The 27,203-nt window shown below is 43.4% G+C and overlaps 1 protein-coding gene across 9 annotated transcripts in view; it reads left to right on the plus strand.

Annotated features, from left to right (window-relative positions):
* Positions 1-27,203, plus strand: part of PUM1 (pumilio RNA binding family member 1) — a 79,203-nt gene that overhangs the window by 21,703 nt on the left and 30,297 nt on the right. For 4 of the 9 annotated variants that reach the window (XM_086765280.1, XM_086765283.1, XM_086765282.1 and 1 more), the window contains 6 exons: positions 10,588-10,696; positions 13,354-13,532; positions 15,604-15,770; positions 16,953-17,223; positions 23,182-23,275; positions 24,595-24,711. In XM_086765280.1, coding sequence (XP_086621406.1) covers positions 10,588-10,696; positions 13,354-13,532; positions 15,604-15,770; positions 16,953-17,223; positions 23,182-23,275; positions 24,595-24,711 — 937 coding nt within the window. The remainder of the gene's footprint in view (positions 1-10,587; positions 10,697-13,353; positions 13,533-15,603; positions 15,771-16,952; positions 17,224-23,181; positions 23,276-24,594; positions 24,712-27,203) is intronic. The other 5 variants (XM_086765285.1, XM_086765286.1, XM_086765281.1 and 2 more) reach the window with 3 other exon arrangements.

Below are 27,203 nucleotides of genomic sequence, written 5' to 3' on the forward strand. Positions count from 1 at the left end.
AGGCTAAGGCACTATTTCTTATTTCGCTTGGGGTTTCTTTAGTATCCTTTCTTTATCCATTGAATTTTCTCTGTTTCCCCAACGAGATCCAGCTGGCTGATCTAAGGGACTATGTAAACAGAGATCCCCGTGGGATATTCGTATTGGCTTTCAGGAGTGTATTCTTCAACTACAAACTTTGATTTTGTGCAGCATGCCCTGTCCGGTGTTTAGATGCCTTAGCAAAGCACTGATGGTTTCCTCTCCTGCTCCTGGAATGTGAAGGAACCTCATGGACAAAGTCAGTGTCTTAAGAAAAAAATGAAGTCTGAAATAAATCAGAAGAGCAAATTTGATTTGTACTTCTTGATCTTACCTCTTCCAAGCCTTACCTGTAGGAAGTGTCAATAGTCTCATACTTTGACAAATCTGGAGGAAAGTGTTTACGTATTTAGTGTATCTTTTTATCTTCTTCTTTTCTTGCTTCTTAGTAAGCAGCATCATCATAGTTCTAGTGATTTAAGTTTGTGCCTCTGAAGACATCAGAGCTTTTTTTTAAAGGGTTCTGTCAAACAATTAAACAATCAGACAATTAAATCTCTTCTTTGCATTTTGACAGCAGGGTAGATAGTATTTGGCAATAAAAAAATATCCTAATCAGGGAAAAATAAGAATAATTTTAAAAAAACCCCACAACTTTCATCTACCTTGTGACCGTTTTCATCTTCAAAATCCCACCCTCCCCCACTGCAACCAGCCTTGTACCCCCCTAAATCTCTGTGTGAGTGGAAGTGCAGTGCTTTCTCAAGTGTGAGATTGAGAAGAGGAGTCACAGAAACCCTTTTGCTCCCCTCTAAAATGGAAAAGATTTGGGCTGTTGATAGTGGGCATGGTCAATAGTCTTGAAAGTAGCCTTCTAAAAGGGGTATCTGTCCTCTCTCTTTTTCTAGCACTTTGTCCAGGTCGTTAGCTGTAATGAAGGAAGTAATCTTGGAGGCTTGCTACAAGCCACATAAGCATAATTAGATCTTCACTAGTTTTGTGTCAAACTCCCCTTCTCAGCAGATGTTGAGCTGGAAAGTAATAAAAACTGGTGAAGAAAGAGAATGGTGCTTCCGAAGTTGCATGCAGGGGCCAATTGGTTTTGCTGCTCGAGCACACAGACCAGAACGTGTGTCCATGCTGCTTGTGCTGTCTTCTGAGGTCTTGGATCACACAGCGGTGATATTTATCGGAGGCTTAACATGAGCTATGCAAGTTCTCTTTCTTTTCTGGCCTTCGAGACAGGGGAGCTGGATATCTGATTTTCTTTGCTTAAATCTCTTCTGTCGCTTTGCAATATTGAATATTTGTGCAGTGTCTTTTCGGGCTAGTGGATAGTGCAGAGAGACTGCGAGGTGGTGTTTGTAGTCAGTGCATTACATGCGTTTTGAACTACGCCAACATTCTGGATTTGGTAGTAGGTTATGCTGAGATAAGAGATAAGCCTGAGTCTAGAATAAAAGAGCAGCTGGGTGAGTAGTTAGCTGTAACTTGATCCAGAAGGGTGGGAGGAGGATGGGAACAGAAAGATATTAGGCAACTGGGAGGTACTTAACTTCAAAAATGGAAGGAATTGGACCAAAAATTTTGAAGTTTGAGTGTTGGCGATAATAGTAAATCTCATCTTATGCTTGAAATGCTGGTAAGAAATATTTTCCACTTCATCTGACAAGCATTTTATTATTGCCCTCTGCTGCTGTGCGCTGCAGGTTTTAGTGCTGCAGTTTAGGGTAGATCTGACTCTGGCCAAACAGTGAAATTGCTGCAACCCCCATGGTTCACTGTAGCAGGGCTTTTAAACATCAAAGGTGACAGTGGTTCCTCGTGTCCGTGTGTACGTCCCCTTGATACAACTGGTTAGGTCCTAGGTAAGCCCCTGCCTCTCCAGTGACTTATGCTTTTTTTTTTTAGCAGAGTGGTTGTTATACTGGGCCTAGGCATTCTTGCATCTGCTCTAATAAAAAACTAAAACCGACAAAAACCAAGCCAAAAAAAAAAAAAACAACCAACCCACATAACTGGTTTGTGTTCTCGTAAATTTATGATTCATTGGCAGCTGGACTGGGGAGTATTGACAGTTTTGAATAATGTTTCTGTTGAGTTTTTACTTTTTTCCTCTTCGATTTATCTAGTGCTAGCAGCAGTAGAAATAGGAGAAGTGAAGCTGTGCTTCTGAGTTGTGATGGTGCCACAGCAGCTATGCTGGCACGCCAGGATGGCTCAGCACAGAGTCTGAGAGTGCCAGAACCAGGGCAGGAGCTGAGCAAGAACGTACCAGGAGATGGTTCTGCAGTTGCTGGCAGCTTACGGCTGTGGGGTCAGTAAAACACAGTTAGGCTGCTTAACAGCTTGCCATCTTGGCAAAATGGAGATTTATTTTTTTAATGTTTTTAACCTCCCCCACTATATTCCTCATCATATGAGCTTGCCCCTTTTTTCTGGAGCTGTCGGACTCTCCCGCGAGCCAGTTGAACTCCCTGAGCTGGCAGAAAGCTGGCCATTCTTTGGGACAGGAGCCATCCTTGCAGCAAGCTGGATTGCTTGTTGTGTGCTCAGCATCCCTATCTTGTTTGTCTTTTAGGTGACAACATTTTTTTAGGGTAGATAACATCGTAGTGTTTGTAAACCTGCAGTGCTGCCCAAATGTGATTTGTAAATACACGCTCTGTCTTCTCGTACCTGTTGCTGCAGATATAAAGAGTTCTCCAACTGCACAGATGGCTTCTTTTATCTTAATATTTGCCTTATCTGAAGGGGATCAGTTTACTTCATTTGTCTAATTCGTAATCCCATCTCAGTGGGATCTGTACGCGCAGGCTCTGTACTTGTTGGTTGTGGGATTGCTTTTTGTGGATGTGTAAGTCCCCTCCCCTCCTCCCCGCTCTGCTAAATTGAATATTGGCCTACCTCTGTAAGTCCTCTATAAGAGGGCTTAGAAGGATTATTTTCGTACTAGATAGGGTCAATTTTAATCAAAACTGAGGAACAAATGTACTAGTGTAGTTCTAAACCGCTGCATGTTCTTTTTAAATTTCCAACGTGAAGAACTGGATGATATTCATTTCCCTCCCACCCCGCTGCAACTGACAACTTCCCCTGAGGAAAAATTTGTTGTCTTGGCGGCTTGTTGCATAATTCAGTACAGATGCTTACTGCTTGCTAAACCTCTGGTTCTGGTTGAAGCAGTACTTGACAGAACAAGGACCCCCATTTGCCATCTGTTAATATTGGATTTTGGTTTTTCTCCTCCCCAATATCTGTAGATACATCAGGAGTCTGTATGTAAAATAAACATTTCTGTTCTGTTTCTTTCTGCTCATGGTACAGAGCTTCCAGCTGGAAACTTTATGCTTCTGGGGAGAAAGATTGAACTGTAGAGGACAGAGTTGTTGTTTGTGCAGGAAGGGGGTGTGCGTGCAAGAGAGGAAAAAAATTCTAGTACTCACCGGTCCTTGTCTGTGATTCACTGCAAAACCGTAACAAGGTGTTTGGGTGCAGTTCTTCAGGATCTTGTTGGTAAGTGGATGTGTCTTCACCCCTAAGAAAGGGGTAGAGGGCAGGTGAAATAATAAAGGGCTGAATTAGTCTCAAGTTGCCCTTCAGCCAGGAGAAATGGTCTTAGTACCTTTTGCGGTAGTGACCCAGTTTGTATGGTCAGGAAAGCTGAAGTATTTATTCAAATGAGCAATTAGAATACAAATAAAGTTTGCTCTGTATATTCCACTTCATAACACAGCCTGTTGCTGTGGTTCATAACACATATTCATATGAAGTGTTCTTTTCTTATCATTCAGGGAGGAGTGTAGGCCTGGTTTATGCAGCTATATGCAAAATGTGGCTGAACCTGGTGCCTCAAGTCTGTGGATGTCCCTTTGCACGTCTTCAGTGTATAATTTTTTTATAATTAAAATTTGCAAGTGTTCTGTGAGATGCAGCACGCTTTTGTTGGCAACGCTGGTTTAAGGTGTTCTTGTTCTTACAGCATCCAGGAGGTGCTTACGGGTGTGTTGGAGACTTCTCCCCTTAGCTCCTCCAGCCCTCTCAGCAGCGATTCACAGCATGAACCTGCAAAAGACTGCCCTGTCTGAAGGGGGGCTTTGAGGGGGACGTGTGCTCTGCCACCTGGGGTGCGCAGGGGAAATAGCTTTGACTGGCGTTGCTGCTGAAGACACAGTATTGTCAAAGCGTGGCCTTACTCTGATGAATCCTGCTGGAGCTGCTGGTTTGAAATGCTTTGTAAATTTTTAAACGGTGGCAGTGAAGAATCTCATTTTGTTGCCACTGTTTGTATTGCATGAGAAAGCAGGTACGTCAAAGTATAATAGCAAGAAGGGAGTTTGAACTTTGTTGCCTGCAGCAGACTTGCTCAGGAGAAGTAACTAATGAACCTTTACACGTGTTTGCTTCAGATTTTAGGATTGATTTTAAAATGCTGAGATTACCTATTGCTGGGACTGTGCTTACCAGGCAGTTGCTGGGCTCCCTGCTCCCCTTACAGATGCAGATTTCCTCTTCGGTTTGCGTTATACTTGATTTTTTTTGCTTAAGTTCCATGTTGCCTTTTACCTTAAAGTAGAAATAAATTTCAGAAGTTTAGAACTCACTATTGCTTTCTTGTGTATATCATGCTTATTAACATTTTAGAAGCTCAGGAGCTTATGAAAGGAGTTTAAGTTTCTTGTAAACTAGAGATTGCTCTTTCCTTGAAAATACTCTGTTCTGCTTGCTTCTTTCCTGTCGCCTTTCTGCAAGCTCATGCCCCTTCTCATCCTTTGTTTTGAGGTGTGACTGCAGAACGGATTGTGTCCTTCTACACTGTAAGGTATTGTCAAAGGACATGAGAAGTGTTTAGTTGCAGCTAAAATTTAGTTTAATCAGTCCATATTGCTTTCTTCTTTAAAATTCCTTGAAAGGGAATGAGGAGGAGAGTAGTTATTTTTGCTGAGGTGGCAGCATCAGGAGTGAAAAAGCTGCATTTTGTGAAATACAGGAATGACAGAAGCTTAAAAAAAAAAAAGTAAAAAAAGTAACACACCTGATGTGTGTTTATGTTTACAAATACTAGTCCTGGTTTTATTTTTGGGGGGGGGGGTGGAGCTACAACGGCAGCTTTTTTAAGAAGCTGCTAGAAGTTGCTGCCCTTTGTCTGATGGACTTGGTCGGGCCTAGGGTGGACCCACTGCTGGCCAGGGCCAAGCCAATTGGTAGCAGAATGTTCCCTGCTAACGCCTCTGTGATAACGTATTTAAGAAGGGGAAAACAGAAAAAGGAAAAAAAAAAAAAAAAAGGAAGAAGGAGAAGATGAGTGGGGGCAGAGGGGGGAGGCGCGAGCCTTGCGGGCCTCACCCTCTGGCCTCCTGCCAGGAGGGACCCCACGCTGGAGCAGGGGAGGAATGTGAGGAGTTCTTCCCCCGACGACGAAGCAGTGGCATGAAACAACGCGTGATGAACTGACTGCGACCCCCATTCCCTCTTCCCCCTGTGCTGCTCAGGGGGGGAAGGTGGCAGAGATAATGTTAAGCCCGGGAAGAGGGAGGGGTGCGGGGAGGTTATTTTGTTCTCTGTCTCATTCTCCTGCTGGTTTTAGCAATAAATGAATAGTTTTCCCCGAGTCGAGTCTGTTTTGCCCGTGATGGTAACTTTAAGGATTTCTCTCTGTCCTTATCTCAAACCTCGACCTGTTTTTCTTATATTATTTTCTTTGTCAGTGACATGGACAGGGAGATAGAGTGCACCCTCAGCAGTTCGCCCATGACACCGAGCTGTGTGGTGCCGTCGACAGGCTGGAGGGTAGGGATCCATCCAGAGGGACCTTGACAGGCTGGAGAGCTGGGCCCGTGCCAACCTCATGAAGTTCAACCAGGCCAAGTGCAAGGTCCTGCACCTGGGTCATGGCAATCCCAGGCACAAATACAGGCTGGGCGGAGAATGGATGGAGAGCAGCCCTGAGGAGAAGGACTTGGGAGTGCTGGTGGATCAGAAGCTCAACATGAGCCGCCAATGCGCCCTTGGGGCCCAGAAGGCCAACGGCATCCTGGGCTGCACCCCCAGCAGTGTGGCCAGCAGGTCGAGGGAGGTGATTCTCCCCCTCTACTCTGCCCTGGTGAGACCCCCCCTGCAGCACTGTGTCCAGCTCTGGAGCCCCCAACACAAGAAGGACATGGACCAGTTGGAGAAGGTCCAGAGGAGGCCACGAAGATGCTGAGAGGGCTGGAGCAGCTCTGCTGTGAGGCCAGGCTGAGAGAGCTGGGGCTGTTCAGCCTGGAGAAGAGGAGGCTCCGGGGAGAGCTGAGAGCGGCTCCCAGTGCCCAAAGGGGGCTGCAGGAAAGGTGGGGATAGGCTGTTTAGTAGGGCCTGTTGCGATAGGACGAGAGGTAATGGTTTTAAAATAGAGGGGGGTAGATCTAGATTAGAAATTAGGAAAAAAATTTTTTACGATGCGGGTTATAGAACACTGGAACAGGTTGCCCAGAAAGGTGGTGGAGGCCCCATCCCTGGAATCGTTCAAGGCCAGGCTGGATGAGGCTCTGAGCAACCTGACCTAGTCAGGGATGTCCCTGCTCCTTGCAGGGGGGTTGGACTAGATGACCTTTGAAGGTCCCTTCCAACCCTAACCATTCTATGATTCTATCTCTCCCTGTTCTCTTGGGGGGTGGGGGAGTGAGAGAGAGACTGCGTAGGCTGGTCCCGATTGGGGCTGAACCGCAACAATACTAGAGAGCACTGGCTTGGCTTTCACCTCCTGGACATCAGCCCAGGGTACCGATGGAGGAACAGGTCAGTCTGTGCGTTTTGAACTGAATTTTGCTGATGGGAGTTGCTTGTCCTTACAGTTGTGTTCAGTTATTTTTGGATTACATAAAAAGGGAGCACAGTACAAGTTTCCCTGCTTTTATTATTTAGTTGAGAGAATCATGAGCAGTCCTGTGATGTGTTTATGATGCAATGAGAAATCCTAAGGTCACTGACACCTTTCTAAAAAGTGAGTGACTGCAGATATCTCATGATATTTCTTCTGCTGGTTAAGGAGAAGGACCAGCTGGGGAAAACACTGTTTTTGGCTCAGTGGTTTGAGAATTAAAAGAACAAGTTGAGTCTTGTTCTCGCAGTAGGAAGAAGACAATAAAAACCCAGAGGTAGCTTAGCACTTGGATTAAAATACTTTCTTCAAATTTTAACCTGTTTGAGAGGTTTGGTTGGAAATGACTTGCTGCTGAAAAAGATTGGAACTTGAGTGGGATACCTTGCAGAGAAAACAGGCAATTAAATGGTCTTGGCTTGAGCAGACCGTGTGCCAAGATGGAGGGTTTTGGGTGTGGATGGTGTGTCAAATATTGAAGAATTAGGGAAAATAAAAGCTTGGTGTTTCTGTACAGAAAAGTTCTGATACTCAAAGCTGGTGTTTTGAATGCATATTTGACTGTAAAATAGGGGAGGAGGGACACAAGGAAGAAATTCTTTACAGCCAGGGTGCTGAGTGCGACACTGGAACAGGTTGCCCAGAGAAATTGTGGATCACAGAAGTCTGGGCTGGAAGGGAACTTTCAAGGCCACCCAGTGCAACCCCCCTGCAAAGAGCAGGGACATCTCCAACCAGATCAGGTTGCTCAGAGCCCCGGCCAACCTGGCCTGGAATGTTTCCAGGGATGGGGCATCCACCACCTCTCTGGGCAACCTGGGTCAGTGTTCCACCACCCTCAGTGTAAAAAAATTCTTCCTTCTATCTAGTCTAAATCTATTCTCTTAGAATAGATGCACAAGCATTACTCCTTGTGTGATTGCTACAGGCCCCGCTAAAAGGTTTGTCCTCATCTTTCTTATCGGCCCACTTGAAGTATTGAAAGGCTGCAGTAAGATTTCCCTGGAGCCTTCTCCAGGCTGAACAGCCCCAGCTCTCTCAGCCTGTCCTCACAGGAGAGGTGCTTCAGCCTTTTGTCATCATTGGAAGTGTTCAAAGTCAGGTTGGACAGGGCTTTGAGCAACCTGAAAGATGCTGAAAAGGTGTCCGTGCTCATTGCAGAGGAGGTGAATTAGATGATCTTTGAAGGTCCCTTCCAACTCAAACCATTCTGTGATTCTGGACTCTGCATCTGTAATGAAAGCTGTGAAGCAGGGTGGGTAGGAGTCCTGTGTGTCCCTAATGCTTTTTGTACAGCTGTCTCACCTGCCCTGGGGACAGCCCAGGTGCTGGGCTCCATACGGCCAGGTAGGGTTGAAGTGCACCTACCTTCGAAGGACTTTGGAGTACACTGCATCGTGCATAACAGGTGAATGAGCTCATCTCATCCTTAGTTTGAAAACTGGTCCGAGGCTTTTTTCTTTTGAATTAGTAGAAGGAAGGCTGTTGCGAGTTGGAAGAGGAGGTTAGGGTGGGGAAGTAAGTTATAGAAATGCATACTTTCAGTAAAAGAAAAACTGCAATTTAATTGAGCAACATCTATCCAGACAAAGTTTTGTTTAGTGCTGTGGCAGCAAACAGCCCATGTGTACACATGCACGATGTCTTCAGCCTTGTAGGAGGATCTCAGCCGGCTCGGAAGTGCCGACCTCTGTGCTGGAGCTCCTGATGGACCTGGTACAAGAGGAGTAGTACCTGCACACATCACCCTAAAATTGGACCTGTTAGGTGTTAGTTTGAGATGTTGATTCAGTCTCTGTAGGTGAGGATTTCTGTGTTCTATACAAGCACATTCCTCTGTGCTTGTATAGACAATATGCAGGTGTATGCATAAATGTTTTAGTTCAGCTGGAAAATGCCCCCTTGCCAGCTTTTGCCCGGGGCTTCCAGTCAGCAGCGAGCTGAGGCGCTGGGAGCGTGGTTCTGCTGCTGTTCAGCTTCCACGTCTGAGTACAGCTTGAGGTTTGAGTGAGAGCCCCCGAAGCAGCAGTGCTGCTGCTCTGAGCTCTGCTCAGGCAGCGTGCCTGCCCTCCATCTTGTGCCTGTAGACTTTTTTTTTCCAAAGAGATTGTATTTATTTATTTTCCCTTGTAGGTGACTGCTTGATCTTATTCTCTGCTGATCTCGGTGCAAAAGCAGGATTATTTTTAGTCAACAGTAACTTCGAGTGTTGCTTAAATAGCTGAATGTGATTGCTCTCTTATCTTTTGGTGGTGTGGGATTTTTTTGGTGGTTTTGTTTTGTTTGAGTTGTTTTTTTTAGAATTTTAGAGGGAATTCTCCTTTTCAGGCATGGGGTAAAATTGATGTTGCTTTCACTATAATACCCGCCTTCTGTGTAATTTGTCCAGTTACCCAAATCTGAACCTCGAGTTTAACCTCATGTGTACAGACCTGCTTCACGATACGTGAGTTAACACACCTTCCTGAAGTTAAAAAGTAAATGGTGAGCACAAATTTTCTGATTGTCTGTCTTAAACCAGAGTACACTGCAAGTGGGGAGCTCTTACATCATTTTTGCTTGCTTCGTCTTCATCCAGCGGCCTCTTTACTCTTTTATGCTGCAGCCCTAAATTTGCACGTCTGCTGATGGAGTATGGAGTTATCAACACTTCTGATACGTAGGAGACACTGACTAAGCTGACGGGTTGTGTTTCTTCTGTGATAATTTCAAACAGATGCAAGTACTTGTTCATCTTCCAGTTCCTTTAGTTTTATTCCAACTTCGGCAGGCAAGGCTCATTTATTTTGTTAATTTGCTCTGAATGTTCTGTTATTTCCTGTCTGAATTGCACACAGCTCGTTCAGCTGGAAGATTTAATTTGAAGATTGTATACTTGACATCTAAGACACTTAAGCAGGGCTCGAAATTCCCCATGCCATATGTAGATGCCACGTGGCAGATGTTTCCTTGGTGAAGCTGGTATTTTCAAAATACATCTGCTAAATTGGGCACGTTGTTCTTTCCGCCATCTTCTGAACTTCAGAACAATCTTCATTGGATTCATTCAAGCCAAGGATGACTTTGTCTCATTCTCATTAAGTGTATAACCTTTTTTTTTTTTTTCCTTTTCATCTGGTAGGAACAATACATGCGTGGCAGGTGCGATGGCCTGAAACTGTTCGCTTTTATTAGTGTTTACAGATAACCCTCAAAGCATGGAGAGTCCTCAGCAGTCATAAATAAGCGAGAAGTGAGAGCTCTTGGCACCTCTTGAGCTAGTCTGTCCCTGCCAGCCTCGTAACCTCAGTATTGAAGGCAAGAATTTGTGCTGGAAATGCTGGGTAGTTCCAGAGGTATCCTCACAGCTCAGGTGGAAGTCACCATAATGCTCTGATCAGAACACTTTTTTCTGCTAATATTTTTCTTGCAAGTAGCTCTCGCGCTGAGAGGCTGGAGAATGTAAATTGTATGTGTGTGCTTACGTGTGTGGGGTTCAGAAAGCGTTTAAGAATGTAAGAGGATTGCTGAGCTGGAATCATTATCTCAGTTGCTGTATGGCTTTCACCCTAGGAGTATATAAATATTTTGATTATAAAGCATGTATCAGTTTGTGTTTAATGATTGATTCATGTTTAGAAGGGAGACGCTTATGGTTTATGTTTGCATTTTATACTTATTTTAATCATGCTTTGTTTTGTTTTGTTTTGTTTTTTTTTTAATTGCAGCAGCTGTTGCCGGGTAAAAAGTTTTGGGAATCTGATGATTCCAGCAAAGATGGACCAAAAGGGATATTTCTGGGAGATCAGTGGAGAGACAGTGCTTGGGGAACATCAGGTAGCTCGATTATTTACTTAATTTAGTTGAGGTTGAATACAGAAATGTGCAACTCATCTATTCAAAATTGCTGGCCAGTCTGAGTGACACAGCTTTTAAAAGACATCTGTTTTACATGGTAGAAAACTAATAGAAAAACCCACGTTGCTTTGTGATAGAGTTAAGATATCCATAGCTATAAAAAGATTGTCTGATGTGAACATGTGCACCCTTATGTTTTATCTGCTTGAAAGTTTTAGATTGCCATTAAAATTTCAATTTAAACTTTCTGATGTATTTTCTGCCTTGGGATGGATTACTTCAAGTTTGAACAAAGATGTTAGAGACAAGATTAGTTAAAAAAAAAAAAAACAACCAACAACAACAACAAAAAAATGAAACAACCCCACAATTTTTTAAATACTAAGCCAACCAACCAAAACCCAACAACATTCAGTTTAAAAAAAAAAAAAAAATGTTTGAATTAGTAGCATTGAAGTTGATCTGCCAAGAATTTTGTTCTTGGATCAGAGATTGTCCCTTATTTTGAACTCAAAGGGAGAGCGTTCAGGTTGTTTTTAGTTAAATGGCAAAATAATCACATGCATGTGCTGAATTTGAAATGCTAACCTTTTACTTTTTATTTCCTGTGCTTTCTATATGTACTGAATATGTTCCTTAAACACTGCTGAGTATCTCATGCGGTTTCCAAACAACTGCGCAGCACTTACAGCTCCAGGGAAGATGTGATTTAGAGCACCTTCACTGTTGTGTGGGTTTTTTTCCTGCCAAAAATATCCATTATTAGGGTGAAAGTATTGGGACAGTGATAAGGGCATTTTTTAGTATTTAAATTCAAAGTGGCTGTGAAAAAGGGACAAAGCTTCTCAAAATCTGATCAGTTGAATCTTGCAGTCTGGCTGGGTACTGGGGAGATTTTGGGGAGCTGCTGCCTCCAGCTGTCTTACTTGCCTGTCTGCAGTGGATCTCCGTAGCAGTGCCCGCATCCTGTCCTCAGCAGCAGTTTGTGCCTGGTTGTATTAATACAAACTGAAGTTGGGGGTGGATTAAAGGGCTGAGCCAGACTCTGAACAGCAACAGCTGAGAAGGAGACTTTCTCCTTTGCTGCCTGTGGTGTTGGGCTGGTTACATCCACCAGACAGGCAGGGTAGACAGCTGGGGGAGGTAACCTCCTACCTTGTCTGGTCACAAATCTCCATGAGTCAAAGCCCTTTGTCTCATCTCTGCCTTTCTTTATTCTCTATTAATCCTGTGCACCTTAGAGCCTTTATTCCTGAGCCATGGCCTGAAATAGCGTCTGTGAGTCAGGGAAGTCATAGTTTCCCCTTTTGCTCATCTAAAATAAAGAGAACAGCCATGGGCTGAGCTCATGGTCACTGCCCCAGAGCAAGGAGCACAACTTGGAGGTGGGGTGTGGAAGCGTCCTTGGCCAGAAGACTAGTTTGTTCCGTGAGCAGTGGAACTAATGAGGCTTGATTTTCTCTAAGAACCAGAAAAACCCTGTAACCCTGTGCTCCATCCATTTTCCTTTCTGTCCACAGTATGCACTGCAGTCCTCTCATACAGCTTTAGTTCTTCACTGCTTCACCTTGAAGCTGTATATTTAAAGCATTTACACCCAGTACTACTAAAAGACGCAGTCCTGTCTGATGCAGGCCACTCCTTTCTTCCCCTCCTGGTGGTACAAGGGGTTATGCAGCAGTGCAGTGAAACCTACTGGTGAATTGATCTCGGTTAAACCTAGCTTTTAGCTTTTCTTTGTTAACTTCATCCTGGAAAGGTCTCCCCAGTCCACTTCACTTTGTGGCTACTCAGATGCTTATGTTGTCTTGAGGGGAGGAGGCAGGGAAGTGTAGCCAGGAGCAACGAGAGAATAGAATTACTTCTCTTGACAGCTTATGCCTGCTCTATAAGGAAGGTACAGTATCAATATCATAGCATGTCCTTTCCACCATCCCCTGGCAATTACTGTATCTGCTGCCTGCTATTTTTGACTCACTGGCTACTGCCAGTCTGAGCAGCCAGAGCAGAGAACTTCTTCCCTTCCTGCGCTGGGGATGCAGGGTCCCTTTCTTCTGCCCAGCCAGCGATTTTTGCAGAGCTCGTAAGGATTTGAAGACATCCATCCTTAGTCTATTGTGGTTGGATCTCAAGCCTGCCCACTGCAGGGATGATAAAGGGATGGGGACGAGGAAATTAAATTCTCGTAAACTTTTTCTTGAGGAAGTAGCAGCTAATGACCATGACATGAATTTGGCAATTCATATGACCAAGAAAACAAATGTAGGCTGGTGTAACGGTAGGATGATGTTTTAAATGACCAACCAAGACTGATTGTTTTTCACTGTACTAATGCAAGTGTTTTACTAAAACTAAGAACTAAAACTTTGGATTTTTTAATTGTAACTTTTACTTAGAGACTTAAATTTCTGAAATTTTATAATTTTAGACTTCAATGTAGTTATCGCTTCTAGGTTTACAGGTTCTCAGTATTTAAAAAATGAGAAAGCCATCCTACTTTTTCTAATGGACATCATCAGAGTCAAAAAGTTGTCACTTCTTAGTACAATTAAGACCCTAGAGAGTAAGTATTTAATGACTTGCCTCCTTTGAATAGTTGGATCTACTTATAAGAATCACACATGTTTTTGTTCCAGATCACTCTGTTTCCCAACCAATTATGGTTCAGAGAAGACCTGGTCAGGGGTTTCATGTGAATAGTGAAGTCAACTCAGTGCTTTCACCACGGTCAGAGAGTGGAGGACTTGGAGTTAGCATGGTGGAGTATGTGTTGAGCTCATCTCCTGGAGATTCCTGCCTAAGGAAAGGAGGATTTGTAAGTGTGCCTGATTCTGACATTTGCGTTCCCATTATGTTATTTTCTCCATTTGCCGCTTGGTTTGTTTGTTTGTTAATCCATTCCTAAAGGCAGATGTTTCTTCTTTCTTTTATTTGCTCTTAGTTTAGCTATCTTTTTTTAAAACAAGGGTAGGCTAGCAGTTTAACAGTTGTTCCTGACGTAGGGGATGCAGTGTGGGAGAGGAGTGTGAAGGGTGTGAAGGTTGCTGACATTCCCTGGTTCTTCGGATAAGCACACAGGCAGTAACGCCCCATCTAAGCTTGCCGTTGGAAAAGTACACAGATATTCCTGTGGGTTTTGAATGAGCGTGTGGCTGCTTTGTTGCTGGCTAAGAACAAAAAGCTCCATGTGATGATGCTAGAAATGTAATGTAGCTACAAAAGCCACTCCAGCTGGGGAATGCTTTCAAGGGCATATCGTTTCCTACGGAGAAATGGCTTTAGTCACTGTGCGTCCTGGGGTGGGGATGGGAGCACAGTTGTTGCTGCCTCAAGTCTGAGGATGTGGTGAGAGAGGCATAATCAAGCCCTGTCCCTGTAATGGGGGAAAAAGGGGCTGCATCTCAGCTCTACCTCATCAGCCAAGTGCTAGATCAGGAATTGCTGAAAAACATCAAAGCAGAGTAGGTTTGTTACTGTTAGACTGCTGTGCTCATCTCTTCAGGGAGCTGATCTGTGGTTTCCTTCATCCATCCTCTTATTTTGTCCCTCATTAGTGGGCACCTGATAACCTTATTGAACCCTGAGCCTAAGAAAGCTGATTTTTTGAGAAATGAAGTGAAAGGAGCCAATTTATCATCCAAATTGGGGATTGGAGAGGTGTCTGCTCTCCAGCACTGACAGTCAGGCTGCAAGGTCTGAAACAAAGGGGCTCACTAGTGAATATCACGTTGTGTGGGTAAGAGTGGGGCTCCAAATTTGGGTTTGGAATTGGCATTTCCAAGTCTGCTCTCTAATATTGAGGAAGCATGATTTTATTTTAGTTATGAAGAAGCATCAGATGATGATTACTTTTAAAACAACATTTTTTTTCTAAATATGAGGAAGGGGAAAAATCCTCCCCTCCAGATGGAGATAATGGAAAAATTTAGTTGATCCAGGGTTCAAATGCCCTGTTATATATGGAGTGCTTCTCCCTCAAATGAAGTGGAAGACAGTTTGAATGTCTGTCTTTTGACAGCACCAAAGCTGTCTATGACAAACATGTTTATATGCCCCTTGTTGTTTTTTATCATAAATTATGTTGTTTTTCTTCTTCCTTTTGTGGTTCAAAACCCTGCCTCTGGCATAATCACCCTTTATTCTTCTCCCAAGTGAAATAAAATACAGACATTAAGGGCAGGATTGCTGTAGATGTAACACCACTCAAAAAATGCTCAACAGAACAGAAATCCTTTTTTCTTTCCTTTTTTTCCCTTTCCTTTTTTTCCCCCTCAAAAAAAAAGCGCTTTAGGATTATATGAACCAATGATCAAGCCAGTGAATGACTTGCGTGCTCCTACATGAGCTGTACCTTGGAGTTCCCTATGCAAATCACAGTAATGCCCCCCAAAACCGGGCTGTTCCTCTTCTGCTCCGATACATGCACGTGTCCAGTCAGTCACTGCGCCTCTGTCGCTGAGACAGTGACTCTGGAGAGAGTATGAACTATTTCGGTTCATACCCCTTCAGTACATGCTGTCGTATGTAAAAGCTCCTGAGTTAATTTTGAAGTGCCTAAGTCCTGTCTAGAAAGAGAATTTGGATAAGTATTCCTTAAAATTATTTTGGGATGGGATTTTTAGAGCCTTTAGAGTCAGACTCTGAATTACTAAATGGGAGAAACTGAATAGATAGGTAAAGCCTCTCCTGGAAGAGTGAGAACTAATTCCCTTGTTTCTTCGATTATGATTGACCATTTCGCCTTTTTATATTTTTATTTGCAAGATCAAATGTTTGCAAGTGACTTACTTTATTGTGACATGTTTCTTTGATTTGTTACCATCTTGGAATAAAAGCAAAATTGATCTAAAAACTAAGCTTATTAAAACAATGTCTCTTTTGCCTAGGGGCCAAGGGATGCAGAGAATGATGAGAATGACAAAGGGGATAAGAAAAATAAGGGCACATTTGATGGTGATAAATTAGGAGATCTGAAGGAGGAGGGGGATGTGATGGATAAAACAAATGGTTTGCCTGTGCAGAATGGGATCGACGCAGATGTCAAAGACTTCAGGTACGTGCACCATTAGTTAATAATTAATCAGCGTGACACTTTTTTTTGAAGATTTTCTATGCTGTAATGAAAAAGCCTTTGACTCATTGAAACACTGTCATAAAGATGTTATAATGTGCACAGGGAAGCGCTGTGAGAACGTGGAGGTTAACATCTCATTGCATTAGTTTGTGCAGATGTAATTTTGTATATTGTATATATTTTATTTTCACACCTGTTTTTAATTTGTGGAATTCCTATGGAAATACTTACTGAAGATGTTGACTCCGCTTATATGCTAGTCTAAATTATAGTTGGGGTTTTGGCCTTGTTCCTGAGGCTCTGGAGATTAAAGCCCTCTGAAATTGTGGCTGTTTATGTAATCGATACATAAATAGCCTGTGTTCCTTGCTGGCTTACCTGCTTGCTGTGCCTCGTGTTGACAGGTAGGGAAGCTGTCACAGCAAAACAAACGTGCCGTGAGGTGCAAACTGCTGGCTCCCGCATTGGGATGAACCATTTCCCACTTGGGTCCAGTGCTTATGTTAGGTTGAAAGGAAAACGTAGCAGCTACTTTAGAAAGGTTTCAAGTGAGATACAATGCCAGAGCCTTACCTGGTTAATAATTACTGAATAGCTTTATGAAAAAATAACTTCAGCATTTCTGAAATGGCTGCCCAGAGAGGTGGTGGATGCCCCATCCCTGGAAACGTTCAAGGCCAGGCTGGATGAGGCTGTGAGCGACCTGATCTGGTTGGGGATGTCCCTGCTGTGTGCAGGGGGGGTTGGACTGGATGACCTTTGAAGGTCCCTTCCAACTCTAACCTTTCTGTGATTCTGTGATTCTATGAAATCCTGTCTTGCTATGGTTGACTCCTCAATCGAGGAGAAAAATGAAACTATTTTTTTACACTTGTACTGTAACAGGTCTTTGAGGTGTGGGCACTGTGAGTTTTGTGGGTGGTTTTTTGTTTGGTTTGGTTTTCTTTTGGTTTCTTTTTTTTTTTTTTTTTTTTAACCATACATTGTTCTGTAGAATTCATTTAGGGAATCACTTCAGACATTCCTTTTATTTTTTTCCCCTTTATCACAACATCTACAAGCAGTTCTGGTGAGTACTAGTGTCTGTTGCTGTTAATTGATGCTGTGTGACATGGCATTAAATGGATGTGCTTCGTGACAGTATTTTTTCTTTCTGCCTAGCCGTACGCCTGGTAATTGCCAGAACTCTGCTAGTGAAGTAGATCTTCTGGGTCCAAACCAGAACGGATCAGAGGGCTTAGCCCAGCTGGCCAGTACTAATGGTGCCAAGCCAGTGGAGGATTTCTCCAACATCGAGTCCCAGAGTGTCCCTCTGGATCCCATGGAGCATGTTGGCATGGAACCTCTTCAGTTTGATTATTCTGGCACTCAAGTACCTGTGGACTCTGCCGCAGCCACCGTGGGGCTCTTTGATTACAATTCCCAACAGCAGGTAAAGTGTTGGCCATTGGCGCTACCCTACCGCTCCAGTTCCTCCAGGAGAGTCGTCATGGAGTTAGCATGAGCATGTCTTAGGGAGAGGGACGGAGGAAGACCTGGAATGGTTTCATCACCTCTATGCCATCTGTAGAGTGTGCGTGTATCCTCCTAGGGAGCTCCATGCAGGAGATCTACTTAACGTGGCCGTCTGAGCAGCAGTCTCGAGGACCTGTAATAAACAGCAGTTATCAACAGCATGTTTCTGTGTATTAATTATTTTTAACTTGAGTAAGTTTGCATTGGAGAAGAGCTTTAAATGACTAAAAACTGCTAAACAAGTGAGGGGAAAAAAACCAACCCACTCTCAGTCCCTTAAAGTGACTTAAAGGTCAGAGAACTGTTTGGCCTCGGTGTTGCAGCCCTGCTGTGGGATCTGTGCAGTACCAAACCGGGGCAGACCGAGGGAATAATGCGTTTAACCTGGCTCGCTCATACTTGAGCGTGGTTTAAACCTGAGGTCAGAGTCCAATACTACAAAACTTTATCTCAGCCCCACGGGTTTGACCTTTTCTCCCATGTGAGTGGCCTAGGTTTCTCATCCCAGACAAGCGATGAAAGTCCTTGCTTGGCTGTTGGCTTCTCTTGAATGCCGGGCCTAGATCCAGCGATCGGCTCGATCCACTCCTGTTCCTGCTGGTTTGGATAACGACTGTAAACTTTTATTGCCTTCCTTTTGTAACTGTGATATACCTCAAAGAAGAATAAAATCCTTTGTTGTAGCTGTTTGCAAGAGTGTTTAACTAGCCCTGGGTTTCCTGAAATATCTGATCTTTTTTAGCAAAATAGCCTTTGGCACTCAGTACTGAGGAGAGGCCGTTGCCAAATCTGTGCTAAAGGCCCACCTTCACGGAGTTGTTAAAGTCTTAAAAGCAATGGCAATCTCTGATTATAGCTTAATCAATTGTTTTATTATATAGCATGTTTGGGAGGTTAATGATGGCAAAATTTTTAATGATTAAACTAAATAGCTGCTGCATAGTTAAAAAAAAAAGCTAGTTTCAAGTCTTTGTGTTACTCTGGTGGAGGATCTTGAATGCAAGAATGACTGTCAAACAATGAAACTTCGGGTTTTTTTTTTTTTTTCTTTTAAACAGTATATTAGAGCTAACAAAGTGAACTGCTTTTAAAAAAAATCACGGTAGCTGTGGGGAAAAAACCTGCAGGAATGTGAAGCCTGTAACTTGCGTTTTGTTAGTGTTTTCTATTTACGTTAAGGCCCATTTACAAGTTCAAGTAGTCTTTTCCAGCCTTCAAAAAATAGGATTTAAAATTTGGCGTGTCTTGCACCTAGCTAGTGAAATACAAACTGTGGAGGTACGGCCGAGCTGGGAAGCGTGCTGGTTTCGGGAGTGACTGCAGTACAGCGTTCTGGCCCGGGCTCTGGATGGCCCTGTGCACAGGCCTGGATGGGCTGGGGTTTGTTTTGGGTTTTTTTCTTCATTGTATAAAGTGGATGGGTAATATCCAGGTAGAGCTGATGTCATCTCCATGTAATGATGCTTAAAACTTTCTGCTGGGTTGCCTGTGAAGCTGCAGCTCTCTGTCATCTCTTCGAGCTGCGGATTTTGGTGGGGAGCAGGAGGTGCTGGTGCTGTGTGCCTGCCCAGTCGCTCCGGCGTGCTTAGCTCCTGCCCAAGCCATGCTGAGAATAAGCGGGCCAGGCTGTTTAATAAGGACAGTTATGTGAAAGTTTCAGCTTTGTTGCAATAGCTGCTTACACCAAATGCAAACGCCAGGCTTCTGAGTGCTGTACTGAACACAGGGATTCACTCTTCTGCCAGGTGTGAGCTCTCAGAGCACGTCTGTGTAAATGCAGTGTGTCTTGGCTCACAGTTGTACCCATTTTCTTAACATGATATCCAGCAGCCAGCGTTCCTTGGGACTTGCTGTCTGCCAGTTACAGCCTATATGAAAGAAATCTCTCTTTTGGCAGTAGAGACTTTTCCATTTAGTTGTCAGAAGGAAATACATCCTAAACAAAAGGATCTCATCTGTAAAAGTGTCTTTCTGGGTCCGTGGGGAGCGTCATATACTTTGAAGGGATTACAAGTAAGTACAGCTAAAAGCAATATTAAGGAAGGGAAGGTCTTAACCACGTGTAATCTGATTAGAGATGTCAGATGTTTATATTGCAGAAGAAACTGGCTTACAGAAATCTAATCTTGCGGTGTTCCCATAACTGTGTAACGCGGACTGTGATGTTCCGCTTTCTTGGAATTCCCTCAGTGAGCTCTCCCACGCGTTGTAAATGATGCTTCATTTGTGTACGTGTGTGAGAGGAAAATAGCCTCGCTTTTTGAAATGTTGGGTAATCCTACTGAACTCCTCTGAAATTGTGTCAGCCGTTTGTAGGTTCTCACTCTGAATGGGATTCCCGATAGACTGAAGACCTTCAGCCTTACTTTGTGAATTCCAGTTAATATTCCTGTTAAAGAGATTTCTTTTCCTTTTTCCACATACTGGAGACCACAATTTACTACTGATACACAGTTTAACCTTATTTTCTTATCTAGTAGGGTTCCAAATAAGATGACACAAAGCTATTATGGGGGTTTTTACTTTAACTCTATCCTGGCCAGAACCAGGACATTGCTCTTTGTTTTTTGGAACGTAGGTCTTTGCTGTCAGCAGATGGAGTCAGTGCATTGAGGCTTTAGTAACTCTTCCTAAATACGTAGACTTGATGGTTCCCAGAGCTCATGTGGCATAGGGGCTTATCTGGCTAAGTAAAGCCTGAAATTGCGGTCGTTTTTGTTGGCTCCGCTTCCTTGAATGTGCTACAGGCAGTATGAAATCCGCAGCCGCAAAAAGTTCTGACTCTTCAGGCTGGGTTTCTTCTGGGTGCCATAAGTCTAGAGTCTGAGTTTGCAGGCTTGCAGAAACTGCGATGTAAAGCAGGCAGAGGGAGAGGTCACTGACTGAGTTCGTGGCTTAGATAATAACGTTTATCTGACCTTTCTCTGGAAAGGAAACTCTATAAAGATTTGAGAAGTCTGCTGCAGGCAGGAGGAATCCAGCCCTTCCTCATGCTTGCAGCACAGCGGGAATGCAGAACGTTTGCATGTGGTTTTCAACAGCTCAGTAATATTATCTGAGGAAGCAAGCGTCGCTAAGTGGGAGTGAAGTCTTTAGGTTTCTGTGACTTGAGGATGCAGACATACTCACACTGATTTTCTTAAGCAGAGGAAAGGACTCTGCCCAGCCACTCTCCTTATTCTTCCCATTCTATTATACCAGTAATTCCAGGTAAAGGAGCGTCTTTTCAGTCTCCGTCTTTGAGTCTTTAGGTAAATCCTAACAGCTGCTGACAACAGCCCTCTGCAGAGTGTTTTGGGCTCTGTGGCTTGGTTTCAGCAAAAGAAAAATACACAAAGCTCTGGTGGGTGCTTGTATGTCTGAAAGTCAAATTGAGCAGTCATCAGCTGTGCTGCAAGAGGGGAAAAGGAGAGAACAAAAACATACAACAGCAGCAGGTGAAACATTCATGCTTTGTGTGGCTGTGTATTCTTGTTTTGCTGGTACTTCCAATTTAAAAACAGATCGTTGAGATGCATCTGGGAGGTGTAGAAGTCATCAGGCATGTAAACTGAGCAGAAGAAAAAGTATTTACAGAGAAGAGAAGTGCTTTTTTGCCCTTAAGACAGGCAACTAATAATATAGCCTTTTCCTCTGCTGTTCACCTTGACGGAATACATTAGCAGACTGGAAAAATGGATCCCAGGGATGCAAAACAATATGAAAAATAATGGTTTTGTTGAAAAAGTGTTTGAAGCTGAAGAAAGCTAAAATATTGGATTGTTTAGCTCAATACAAAAGTAGATCACAAAACGAAGGATGTCTGTTCTAGATGTATCTCTCCTGAGCAGGGAAGCGGTTTAGGGGATGTATTTTTTTCCTGTATCTGCTGATGCTGATCAGTGAACGAGATGCTGCTAGAGACTCCTACAGAGCCAGTGTCCCTCGTTCCATTTTCTGTAGGTCACGTTGTCCATCGTGTCCTTGCTTTTTTAAACTAAACGACATCAGTAGAGCACTTGATCCCGCTACTAATGACAGATGGTATATTAATTGAGATTACACCACTTATGAGCACTCAGCTCTGTGTAAGCATGACATGTTTAGGGGGAAAAGAAAAAGGAAAAAAAAAAAGAAAAATTTTTTTAAAAAAAGATGTGTTTTGCATAAGGACTATTAGGAATGTTTTATGGCCCTCCTGCTGTTATGCCCAGGAGATAAGAAGCTAACTCTGGATTTGATGTGTTGCTCCTTAAGCAGCATTGAGATGCTCCTTGGATACACGGAGGGGCCTGGGTGTCCTGAGGGCGCAGTCTGTGGGGAGAGCAGTTGTGACTAGGGTTTTGGCACGCAGAGGACCGATTCTGGATCCCCTCAGTTCTGAATTCCACATCTCAAATCTGATACTGATCCCTTCCATGCTTCCCCCCCCCCCTCCCCCTTTTGAACTTGAAAAAGAGAAAAAAAAACCAGTAGACTATCGCATATCTTTTTATTATTATTATTATTTTATTTATTTTCTGCCTAAACAGTGCAGCAGCTCATCCTGCTCTCAGGAGAACCAACTCAAATTTTTACCTGTTTAAAAAAAACCTCCTAATTTTCTAAATGATTCCGTGCTGCTTCTTGATGGTTGCGAGTTTCTGCCAAAAATTTGGGCAGAATTATTATTGCTGCTTCTGGCAGCTGAAGTAGCTCACTTGTCTTGTCTGGAAGGAGGGCAGAGATAATAGGTGTGAAAATTGTCCAGCGTAAAGGCCTACTTTTTTCCAAGTGAGTGGAGAGAGAAAACATTTATCACAGCGGTTTGTGAAGTCATTCGCACCTCAGAAATGATCACTTTTGGAAGTGAATGAGGATGAACATTGCTTCTGGATAGTCTGAGTGGCTACAGGGCTTGTGTATTCTGAAATGTTTTAATTATAGCTGAGCAGTGGTCTGGTAATGGATTGTTTCAGGGAGTTTTTCACTTAGGTAGAGGCATCTACTCTGGCATAGAAAGCTGGGGAAGTAAGCTCAGTAAGGATCTGGATTAAAAAAAAACAAAACCAAACCAAAACAAAAAAAACCCAAACCAAACAAAAAAAAAAAAACCACTAAGCAAAAATACTTTTTCTTTAAAGCCTAATGTCATTCTCTCTTATTGAGAATGACTGTTCTCAGTAACGTTGCCTGTTACTCCCTAAGATTGTAGTAAGCTGGCAAACTTGTATACGCTTTGGACGACTTAACCAAAACGTCTCCGGGACTGGTTTCTGTCTGTTGTCAAAGAAGAATTTACACTTCTTGCCTGGATTTGTGTAGGAGATGCTGGAGATGGAAGGCTGGCAGGTAAAGGGAGCGTTTTGTCCAGGAGTTCATGAGCTCCCGAGGCTGGCATCCCATCTGATGGCTCTTTGGGTGCCTCTGATGCCATCTCCAGAGCGTCATCTCTCCCACGCCTCACTTTGCAGTCCACTTGCCATCCCCTTGCCACTTCAGACCATCTGGCAGAGTCGCAAGGGTTGCCCACTGGTGTCACTGCAGTTTCCCTGTACTCGGGTTGTTCAAGATCTGGAAGTGCTCTGGTGATCCGCAGACTGCGGTTAGGGGCTGTGTGTTTGAGGAGCCGGGGAAAAAATGGCTTTCGGGCATTGTGCAGAGAATGGCAGAGAAAACCCTGGCTGTGGTTTAGCTGTACTTCAGAAATAGATGGGGTTTTTCAGATGGATTATCACGGGCAATTGATTTCAAAGGGGTTTGGTTTTTTCCAATTCCTTTTGAAATGTTTCCCTTTAAAGAGGAGTGTCTGTAGTTGTGAAAATAAATCTAGTGTAAAGGGATTGCTTTAAAAGGAAGTAAGAGAATGCTTTTTGTGCATGAGTAAAGGACCGTGTTTTTGCTTTTGTCCCTTTAGTTGTTCCAAAGACCGAACGCACTTGCTGTTCAACAACTAACGGCAGCGCAGCAGCAGCAGTATGCCTTGGCAGCTGCCCATCAGCCTCACATAGGTAAGTCCTGTGTTTAATACATGACATTTTACTGGCCTTCTGTTAATTCTCAGAATGTACTGGGAAAATACCAGCAAAAAAGGATTAGTAGGTTATAGAGAACCCAAAATATGTTTTTGCAACTGGTAGTCGACGTGCAGGCAGAAGTACGTTGTTTGAAGATTTACTTCAAAAATTCTGGGGGTATCTGCACACTTTCAAAGCTTTAGAACGTTCATGTCTGGCAGGAATGATGCTCTTACACTTGCTGAGAGTGCTGGTCAGTAACGAGAGCGTTTTGAAGTACTTGCTTATTCTGAGTGAGGCGTGAGTTGGGGTAAGCGGCACAGGGAAGTGAGGGGAAAAATGCACAATTCAGTATACACCTGAGTGCTTTCTGTGGTTCAGCTGCCTGGGGGCTGGGTTCAAGTTAAAGATGTAATTTATGCAGGTACATGATTCATATTATTAAAACAGTATAGATTAACTGTGAAGAAAGCACTTAATCCCTTGCGGAGAAAAACAGGAGAGCTAGGAGGAGTAGAAGGGCTACTTGTGGGTGATTGGAGTTAAACTATCCTAGCGTTAAATGTTTTTAGCACAAAAAGCAATTTAAGTGGTCGTTCTTCCTACCCAAAAGCCGAACGCAAATGTGTTGGGACTCTCCCAGCTCTTACATGCTTACTGGAGTTCAGCAATAGACCTGAATTAAAATTATTTAGCTTTTTAACTTCCTTCCCTTCACTTCCCCTCCCCTCCACGCCCCCCTCCCGCCCACCGGTAATGTCTCTAATGATTAAACTGCTCCCTTGCAGAGGGAGGGAATGCCTACGTGGCAGTGGCAGTGCCCTGCAATGCTGGCTTGTACCCTCCTGAGCTCCTTCCAAATTAATGAATTGAAGTACTGGTATTGTGTAGTGGGCATGGGATTCGGAAAGTAGGGTGAGTTGGTTCTTGATTAACTTGTTATAGACAATACAGAATTATACAGTACAAGCGGTTAGATAACATTGACATCTAGCTGGTGTTAATAGTCACCCAAACTTTGAGGGTGAGAGAGATACCTGAGCAAGTACGGGTACTGTACACGGATTATTTTACCACTTCAGCTTCTCTTATGGGGCACTGCATCCTTGGAGTGAGGTTTCTTCCATGTAAATTATACCCTCCGTAGGCTGTTGTGTTAAGGCTCTGGTAACGCAGTGGTTGCTCACTCCCTATAGAAGACAACCTGTAAAAAGCTTGAAAATACTACCCCTGAGCTTTGGTGTTCACCAGCCAGACAGCCGGAGGAATTGTGGCAGGGCTTCAGCTCTAGTTAAGGTTGTTTTTACTGACAGGTATGTTTTCAGCAGGTTTAGCTCCCGCTGCCTTTGTCCCCAATCCGTACATCATCAGCGCTGCTCCACCGGGAACAGATCCCTACGCAGCCGGACTTGCAGCAGCTGCGACATTAGGTGAAGTATTTCCAGTTGTCTGTGTATTTGTGACCGTTTTCTGTACCAAAACTACTCTTGAGCCTCTGCTTGTGGAAATAAAATATTAGTACACTGTAATTTCTGTGGAGAGGTACTTGCGTGTCACTGAGTTGAAACAGAATTTGTCTTGGAAACCCTGTTTTTTGTAGATTAAATGTGATAATTCTTGTGTAACACTTGCTGTGGGCTCTCTTTCTGTGGAGGATGAACAACTAGAGCAAATCTGAAGTGAAACACTTGCAGACATAAACATTGCTATATGTTTGGGGTTTTTGGTAACTGACAGCAGTTAGAGATACCTTTGAAAATACACTTACTAAATGCTAAAAAGAGGGTGGATGTGTTTTCCGCCAGGAAAATTGTATCTCATTGCTGTGTAGCATGATTTACAGTAGTGCATCCTGCAAATGACACCTTTCCCTTTTGCTGTTAAGAATTTATGCTTTTTAGGTTCTCTAGGTAAAAACATCGCGTATCTGCTGGGAGGTTTACGCTATGAATATGCAGCTTTCCAGATGGCAAGCAGAGATGGTGGCTCTTATCTTCATACAAGATCTTTCTCCCAAACGTTCATGCATCAGTTTCCAAATTCTTTCCAACTGTCATTGCCGAAATTGGTGTACCTTGGGATGACAGCTCAGTAAAACAGCTTATCAGGCAGTGTGAAGGACACATGGTACATTGAACTTCTGCTGCGTATGTTGTAAAGTTCCTGCCTAAGCATTGAGGACAAAGGAAGAATGTAGTTCAGAAAAACACTTTTATTTGCTTTCCATCAGCCACAGGGAGAGGAAACCTTCTACATTTTAAAGAAAAATTGCTTGCTGCAGAGCAGTGGTGATTTTCAGTGGGGCCTGCGTGCTTTGCCATGCTTCGCTTCCAACTTGCGTACTCCCTGCAGATCTCTCCCACTGTGGGATAGCTCGTACCAAATAAACCCAGAAAGCAGCGGTTGTGTGTGAATACAGTGCTGCCAAACAGCGCTGTGGTTTGATATGTGACTTCTCGTTGCATTTAACAGCTCTTACATAACGCTGCTTAGCCTTTAAGCTTTGAGGCCAGTATCAGGTCAAGCTCTGAAATGGGATTTCAGCAACTGTTACCCAGTTGCATGGTGTTTTTAGTGGATCATATGGAAGTACGTAAAGAGTAGAGATTATAATTTGAAGATGGGTTCTGAACTTTGTCTGTTGTGAATTTTGTATGCTGATTGCATAATCATAATAACAGTGCGAGATTAAGTTTAGGTAACAACACGTTGTTGGCAAAGAAATGATGCCGTGATTAAATGGAAGAAAGCCAAGAGCTAGAGTACAAGGATATTTCTAATAGTCCCGAAGTCGATAAACTATCATGTGATGATGAATGTGTGGCAGTGAATGAATGACCTGAACTCCTGGTGACAAATATAACCAGGATGCTTCTGTCAGGACTTAGGGTGAAAGAGGTGCTAGAACACTTGGCACTTCCAGTTACGGTCAGAAGAGGTGCTTTGTAAATGAACACCATAAAAAGAGGATCCGGGTTGGTCTTTTTGCATCACCTCAGTGCTTCTAAAGCTAGTGCTCATTCTGCAGTGAAGTTCAGTGGAGCAGGAGGTCAGCGTCTTGATTTCATAGAAAGACCACACATAGCTGCTGCCAGATTTCTAGGAAACAACAAGTGTGTTTGCCACAACTTTTTTTTTTTCCCTTTTTCTCAGCAGTATTGAAGCTGCAGCTGCCTGAATGTCTGATCAAGGCCTTATAAATTTGAACTGGGAAATAACATACCCTAGGATACCTAAAGCATCCCGAAACTTGGCATCAGGATTTCTACTTCAGTAATTTTTGTGGCTCTTGAAAACAAAACAAAAGAATGTGTAATGTGCTGCAATATACTTAGTGTTACACCACGGAAAAATACGAGTTACTTCATCTATCTCCTCCGGCTTTGGACCCTAGCAGCCAGAAATGGCAATATAACAAACTGCACTCCTTGTTGATGTTTGTTTTAGGAAAAGCATCTTCTCTGTCTAGACTTGAGCAGTCTTGAAAGCCTTTTCTCTGTAATGATTGAGTGCAGCACTGAAGGGGCGTGGGGTGGTTTAGGTGTTTTAGAGTTATGTGTGAAGTCAGAAGGCCTTGCTGATGCATAAGGGGTGTTAAACTGAGAGGACTTGGAGAAGTTTATGAGATGGAAGAAGTGAGTTTAGAGGTGTTGGTAGTTTATTGCTCACAGTTACTCTTACAGCGGAGGGGAAACTTCTGTGTGTTTTATGGCAGAGAGAGTTCTGTCAATTAAGATTCTGCTGTTGTAGCAGCTTTGTCCTGATTGTAAGACTGTCAGCCCTGTGGTAATATCTTTTCTTCCTAACAATAGTAGCATTTTAAAGAACAAATTTGAATGCAGAGAGAAGAGCTTTCTAGACTCAAGAAAAAAAAATCACTTGTGAGTTTAAACTGTGGGGGAGATGCTGCTGTCTTTAAAAG

Source organism: Chlamydotis macqueenii, chromosome 22 (assembly GCF_036417535.1).
Source record: "Chlamydotis macqueenii isolate bChlMac1 chromosome 22, bChlMac1.mat, whole genome shotgun sequence".
Lineage (NCBI taxonomy): Eukaryota > Metazoa > Chordata > Aves > Otidiformes > Otididae > Chlamydotis > Chlamydotis macqueenii.